Below are 7,705 nucleotides of genomic sequence, written 5' to 3' on the forward strand. Positions count from 1 at the left end.
CCTTAAAGAAATTGTTTATATGGAGCAACCACCTGGATTCATCCACCCACAACTTCCAACACATGTGTGTTAACTTCGGAAATCTATATATGGTCTTCGGTAAGAACCTCGTGCATGGTTTCATCGTCTATCTACTTGGCTTCATACTCAGGAATTTTATGATTCAAAAACTGACTCTTTCTTATTCTACAAATGTAATGAGGAATTTTCAATATTTGTTCTAATTTATGTATAATTTTCTTATATTAATAACTGGTAGTGATCAAAATAGCATTACTACTTTACTCCATATTTTTCGTCAAGAGTTTCCTATTCAGGATCTTGGCAATGCTCATTTTTTCCTTGGCATAGAGTTTTTCTCACATTCTGAAAGTCGTCTTCTCTCTCAAAGCAAATATATTACTGGACTTTTACAACGAGCTAAAATACATGGTACATGTCCTATCTCCACACCAATCATTGAAGATGGTTTCACTACACTTTCATCCTCCTTTTCAATGTCTGACGCTCATATCTACGTTGGGACTCCTTCTTGATCTAGTCATTAACGCTCTTTTTGACACATAAGAGTGCTTCTGAGTTATTTTTTGAAAACGAAGTCTTGATTTAATCAATATCAAGCCACGTTTTCCAACCAGTCATCTTCTATGTTTTCGAACAAGATCACTTACCAAGCATATCTGAATAAGATCCTCTTGACAATGTGAGGTCCAGCACCACTACAGCTACCTTTGCTTCTATTTATTAACTGATCTGGAGCTCTCTCATAGCTGCTTAGGAATGCAATCAACAAAGATGGAGTACCGTTCACGAAGAGTTTTACTAATCTACCTGATTTAAACCATGGGACGATTGAATTGTTCTTGCACCCTTTCGATAAACCTATAAAAAAAACAACAGAGGAATATACCATTCATTTCGATTTGGGTCTTTCTGCACAATATTTTGATCTGCCTCTTCTACATCTGGAATTCACAGCAAATCCTTCACTCCTTGAATACGATGGGATTTCACACTCGGCGAATCTTTCACTCTACCTCCCTCTGACTAAGACTATAGGATGTTACTGAAAATTATAGCCTTCACCTTGAATGTGAGAAAATAAAATAGCTGTTGTCTATTGCTGAATTTGGTTTTTACGTTGTTCTCGTCGGAACACGTAGGCATACTCTTGCCTTCTGTGACATTGATCCAAGGGCGGAACTAGGATATTGGTTTAGTCTAGGTACATTATAACTACCGTTGATACATCGGACATGTTGCGGAGGGCGCCTCCCTTTGTCCAATTTCGATAGTAGGCCTAATAACAGTGTCGCAACTGAAGCTCTCCGCTTCACAAGTCATGTCGTCATGTATCTTGTTAATTTTTTTTTTGCGTCATCTGTCTATTTTTTTTTCTTTTTTGTGTCATTTGTCTTATTCTTACAGCATCTGTCTAATTTTTTTTCTTATACTTGTATGGAAAACACAACTAGAAAATAAGTGTATCAATATGCATCTTACTTTCGGCATACTGCATATTACTATTATGTTGTTTAGTTAGGAAAAGATAAATACTAGAGGAGAGAATCATAAAATTAAGGATGATTTCGATGCCTAAGTCAAGCAATAGAAAAAATAAAATATAAGCAATTAATATTTTTTTCAATAATATATGTGAAATGCAATGAAATTTTATAAAGAATTTGGAATTGGGAAAAAATATTTTTAACATGCATCAAATATTGTTGTAACTAAAGAAAGTCCCTTTTCTTTTTTCATCTGGGTCATCTAATTTTTTTTTTTCCAAGCTTGTGTTAATAATAATTTTTTTGTAGGTCATGCAATATTTGATGCATGTTAAAAACATTTTTTTCAATTCCAAATTCTTTATAAAATTTTATTGCACTTGAAATATATTATTGAAAAAAATATTAAATTTTTATATTTTATTTTTTCTATTGACCTAGACATTGAAATCACCTTTAATTTTATTATTCTCTCCTCTTGTATTTATTTTTTCCTAACTAAATGACATAATAGAAATATGCAGTATGCCGAAAGTAAGATGCATATTGATATACTTTTTTTCTCGTTGTGTTTTCCATACAAGTATAAGGAAAAAATTAGACAAATGCTGTAAAAAAATGACAGATGACATACAAAAGAAAAAAAATAGTAATGACGCAAAAAAAAAAATAATAACAAGATATTCGACGACACGACTTGTGAAACGGAGAGTATCAATTGCGACACTGCTGTTAGGCCTGCTATCGAAATTGTTTGGAGGCGCCCTCCGCAACATGTCCGATATATCAACGGTAGTTATAATTTACTTATACTAAACCAATATCTTAACTCCGCCCTTGCACACACAAACACGAAAACAAGCTCATGGGCTCATCTCCCAACTGACTCGGCCTTAGCGGTTCAACGACTCAACTCACTCGCTCCAATAGGACCCATCGTCACCTACAAAAACCGCACGAAGTTTTCACAAAATATGGAATTTAAAAATTAAATTTAAAATATTATTTTTTTATTAATCCAGTTTGATTTTAATTTTAATTTTTTTTATTTGGTTAAATTAAATAAATCGAAATATACAAATCAAACTAAAAAATTTCCCATTAGCATGATTTAAAAAATCAATTTCAATTTTAATTAAATTTATTATTCATTAAAAAAATCAATTTCAATTTTGATTAAATTAATTTAAAAAATTGTTTAACTAATATTTTATCAACTTAATTTATTCAATTTTAATTAAAAAATTTAGACATTGATTTGAAACAAAATAATTTATTTAATTTTTAATTACTTATCCTGCTATTCCAAACTGGTGAATCCATTAAAGAACAGCAATACGCAAACAAAAACAAGTCAATAACATAGCTCTTGGGCTCGTCTCCTAACTGCTCGGCCTTTCCAGTTCGACTCGACAACTCGGCTCACTCGCTCCAGTAGGACTCGTCCCTCGGCTTCTCGTCCTCGTGCCCCTCTTCGCCGATCTCCACCTCCGCCCGCCGGAACCGCCGCACGTCTTCCGCCGCCGCCTGGCGGAACAACCCAACGTCCACTGCCCCCGCCACCATGTGATACCCCCTCGCCTTCAGCTCCTCCGGCGGATCGTGCGGCATTGCGAAGCCCCCCAGATAGGGGCCTCCGAGGCTGGCACTCCCTCCCTCAGCCGCAGCGTTCGCCTCTGACTGCCTCTTCTTCAGACCGAGTACCCTTCTCTCCAACTCCCGAAGCACCTGGCGCACCTTCTTGTTTCCCGGATCCCACAGGTAGCCCATGCTCCCGCTCAGATCCAGAGGGCCCATCTGGATCACGTCGACCCCCTCGACGGCGGCGATCGCTTCGATCTCCGACACGGCGTCCACCGACTCCACCTGGCACATCACCAACAGCTCCTCCTCGCAGCGGGCTAGGTACCCGTCGTCGAGGCCGTAGGCGGAGGCGCGGACGACGGTGTGGGCGGAGCCGCGCACGCCGCGCGGTGGGAAGCGGCAGCAGGAGACGGCGTGCGCGGCGGCGGCGGGAGAATCGACCATGGGGAACATGATGCCCTGGGGGCCTATATCAAGGGCCTTCTTGGCCCAGACGGCGGAGGGCTCCGGGAGGCGGAGCACGGCAGGGGTGCGAGCGGCGGCGAGGGCTCGGAGGCAGGGGAGGGCGTCGGATATGCCCCCGGGGCCGTGCTCCATGTCGACGACGACGTAGTCGTAGCCGGCGAGGCCGGCAATCTCGGCGAGAGTCGGGGAGGCGCTGAGGAGGAAGAGACCGTAGAGGGTCTCGCCGGCGGCTAGGCGGGACTTGAGGCTCCGGGGAAAGGTCTCGTACTCCTGATGCGACGGCGATCCAGCGGATCGAACGGGTGGAAGCGACGGCCTTCGCGAGGGAATGGAAATGGCAGTGAACATTTGGTCGGATCGGAGAGAAAGGGTGGTCGAATGAGCGCTTTGAATCTGCAGGATTTGGGGGCCGAGGAGGGGAGGCTTAGCGGCGGTAGCCAGCTCCATGGTTGACAGAGAAGCCGCCATCGTTCTGCCCTTCCCCTCTCCACAGCGGTGACGGCGAGCTTTATGCGGTTGGATAATGACTGCCCGTCTCTAGGGCATGACTCTGGACCCCGCATTGGCTCCCTTGTCGTATCGAACCATGATTCGGGTAATGTCTTGGGTCCTGGATCATTAAATTGATAAACATAACCCTATTTCAGCGGTATCCCCAAACCGAAGCAGCTCTGCTACGGATTATAATGTCGTCGCTTCCGCCGCCCACCGCCATAGCTCCACCGCTCCACTCCGTGCCCTCCTCGCTTCTCGGTCAGAGCCTACTGATCTACGGTGACCCTCTTCATTTCCGGCTCCGCGAGTCAAAGCCTAGCTCGAATCCTGTAAACTTTCGTTCTTGCTTCATCTCTTGCTCTCGTTCTTTGCGTGTCTATGCAGCGCTGACCCAAAGGGAACTGGATCGAGGCAGGACGAGATAGTATCCGGCATGGTGGAGAAATTGCTGCAGAGGGAGGAGAACAATGCGCTTCTGGACGGGCTGGAGAAGGCCTCCGCCAGAGTGGACCGGGCGAGGGAGGCGCTTGCTGATATCGAGCACCAGGAAGTGGAGGCCTTGAGCGCTAAGGAGTACGTGCGGCAACTACAGAGCCGCGAGGCCGAGGTGAGCTCTCCCTCACAGTGCTAATCTTCTCCTTCATGATTATTTTTGGTTGTCTAATTGCCTCATTGGCTAAAGAAAAGGTTTGAGTCTTGTGATTTGCAATGCTCATAGATGCAACATAGTTACATAACTGCATTTCTTCTGCAATTCAATCTCATACATAGTGTTGAAATCATGTTGAATCCTCATCTACATCCAGATGAAATTTTGAAGATTATAGAGAGAAAGGTTTCCATTTGGTGAAGGTTGTTTTTGAACTTAGGACCTTGGCAATAACTTTCAAAGTCTTTAGTCTTTACCAACTTGGTAGCATGCACCTTCGAGATTATTTCCTCATCTACTTGAATCTCTACAATTTGACATACTAATATGTGTTTGTGCTATAATGGGATCAATTTTACTTTTATGACTTGTCTCATTGCATTGTTATTGTCAACTAATCGTTCAACTAACATAGTAACATGGACAATTGGTGGAGTAATGAATTTCACTACCTTTCATAGGGAAATGGCATTGATTGTTGAAGGAAAATAGAATAATACTTGTAACTCATTATTAGTCTATTCCATACATTTGTGGAACCTACATCCTCGTAAGCATTTATTTGCTTGAAGACCAGCTCCACACTAATAAGAGCATGGTAATCACTTGCTTACGATAGAATGATTTACATGTGTTTATTAACACTACTTATGCAAGAAGTGAAGTTTTTGACATCTAGCATGGTGGGGAAGCCAGTTCTCTTGTCCTAGTAACTTTGCAGAAGCTTAGTTTTTGGAATTGGAAATGTATACCTATGTCAAAGATCCGCTCCTGATTGAATTTTTTTTTCTGTACTGTTTTCCAAAGAAAATCACCTATTTAGCGCGAAGAAGAGAACCTTTTATCTATGGTTACCTCATGGATCAAATAGTTATATGTACTGTATAGTATCATTGGGCAATAGCAAAAAAGGTAAAACTTCCATCCCTTATATGAGTGAACAATGCTCTCTCTAGTGGTACATTCTTGAGCTTATCACTGTGTGAAGCATTGTCTCGAATAGAGAACATGCAATTTTTGTGTCTGAAAAATTGTATCTTGGATCATAAACCTTACTATTTTAGACCCTTGCACAACATCACTGTGTGATCAAGGCTCTCTCTAGTTCCCACATGGACAAGTGGTGTAGCCTAATTTATATATATATAATTGGTCTCTTTCCTAACAATTGAATTTTTGGATAAATAGTTAGACAATCAATTTATTAGTAATCCAAAAGTATCAAGTGAAACTAATTCAACCTGGTTTTTATAGAACTCAAACAGTAGACAAGAGGATTTTGCACAATTCCTCGTCATTTATCCTATAAAAATGCATGTTGCACTTATTGGAATTGGTTTTCAAATAAGATTGCAGAATCGCAAAGGGAATTGTGAGAAGCTAGGGGGAAGGTAGAAGAAGCTCAAAGGTCTTTGTCAGCAAATCTAGATGAGAACGATAACATTTATGGGCCTCTGAAGTTATTGATAAAGATTGAGAGAGATTAGAATCAGCAAAGGCTGCTCTAATTTCTGCTGTGACCGGCACACTTGCTAGTATCCCTATTTCTCTGTATCAAGCTACAAGCTATCCTGAACTTATCACTCATTTGGCTGTTGTTTCTATTAGCTGTGCTTTATTTGGTGTTACCTTCCGTTATACAGTAAGAGGTGACTTGGATAATTTTCAACTCAAAACCGGGGCATGCGCAACTTTCAAAACCGGGGCATGCGAAGCCTTCAGTGTCATTCAGGGTATAGAGCTCTAACATCTTCCTAACATATTTTTATTCCTATTTTTATTTTGATTTTGCTGAGAAGAAACTAAAGTGAACATGCAGGTCTCTTAGAGGTAGAAACCGTAAAGACATTTGAATTAGATACGGAAAGCCTCATCTCATTCTCGATCAATGGAGCACTTCATGTGTCTGAGAATATCTTCACATTCCTCGCTGCTGCTGTTGCACTTGATTTCTAAGATGGCAATTTTGAAACCATTGCTGTGAGGAAATAGAACCGTGAACCATAATTCATTCGCAAGACGTGTTTCATAGTATTTAAGGTATCTATCCGCAGCCATCCTTCATTTTGAACGGTTATTAAGTTAACTCTGCCATGCATCCTACGTGTAGTAGTTCGAGCAGTTGGAGAGCTATAAACAAGCTGGTCACGGAGTTGCTACAATGAACTTGTTGAATGAATATATGAAGCTCTTCAACCCCATGTGTATCATGCTGTCTTAGAAATGGATCAGCTTTCTGACCTAACCAATTGATACTTGGACTCTTTATCTACCTCTTCCGTCCATGAGCCTGTGCCTGACTTCGACACTCCAAGTGGACCTCGACAACCCATATTAGTTTAAAGCCGATGATTATACATACGGTAAGTAGTCCGGTTTGATTTTATTTAATCATATTAGTAGTGTAGTAAAAGGTTATGAGTTATGAAGTCAGATATGTAATTGTAGAAAACTCAAATCCTAATGATTGAGTTAGTTGATGGTGTGCCTTGTGATGCAGTTGATAAATGTGCTCATCTATTTTCACCTAACTAAACAGTGCACCATATGGATCACAAAGTTTCAAGTATTTACTTAGCTCAACTTGCTCATTAGGATCATTCTCCTGCGTTCATTAGGATCATTAAATTGATGGGGTACTTCATGTGCCTGAGAATATATCTTCACATTCCTAGCTGCTGCTGCTGCACTGGATTTCTGTTTTAAGACACTGAAAAATAAAATAAATAAAAAAGATATTTTCTGATGAATTTTTTGAAAAAAAAAATCGTCACAAAAATAATTTGAAATGAACTCTATGGTGATTTTTTTTTTTTGTCGTGAATAAGTCATCGCCAATCTCTGCGACAAATGTGTAAATTCATCATCGCCAATCTCTGCGACAAATGTGTCAATTCATCATTAATTTTGTGACATTATTTTTGTTGTCAAATTTGTTGCAATCTTGCAACCAAAAATAAAATTTGTCCACAATTCACAAAACGCAATTCATGAAAATTAGTTT

At 40.5% G+C, this 7,705-nt stretch overlaps 1 protein-coding gene and 1 pseudogene across 1 annotated transcript; one reads left to right on the plus strand and one right to left on the minus strand.

Annotated features, from left to right (window-relative positions):
- Positions 1-2,809: 2,809 nt before the first annotated feature.
- Positions 2,810-4,025, minus strand: LOC121982479 (2-keto-3-deoxy-L-rhamnonate aldolase-like). The gene has a single exon (XM_042535567.1). The coding sequence runs from the start codon at positions 4,023-4,025 to the stop codon at positions 2,931-2,933; it is 1,095 nt and encodes a 364-aa protein (XP_042391501.1). The 3' UTR covers positions 2,810-2,930.
- Positions 4,026-4,091: 66 nt separating this feature from the next.
- LOC121982480 lies at positions 4,092-7,260 on the plus strand (annotated as a pseudogene).
- The last annotated feature ends 445 nt before the right edge of the window (positions 7,261-7,705 follow it).

This window comes from Zingiber officinale, chromosome 5A, assembly GCF_018446385.1.
Source record: "Zingiber officinale cultivar Zhangliang chromosome 5A, Zo_v1.1, whole genome shotgun sequence".
NCBI classification, from domain to species: Eukaryota; Viridiplantae; Streptophyta; class Magnoliopsida; order Zingiberales; family Zingiberaceae; genus Zingiber; species Zingiber officinale.

Excerpts from the sequence above, each read along its gene's own strand:
- LOC121982479 (XM_042535567.1), bottom strand. The coding sequence starts at position 4,025 with ATGGCGGCTTCTCTGTCAACCATGGAGCTGGCTACCGCCGCTAAGCCT.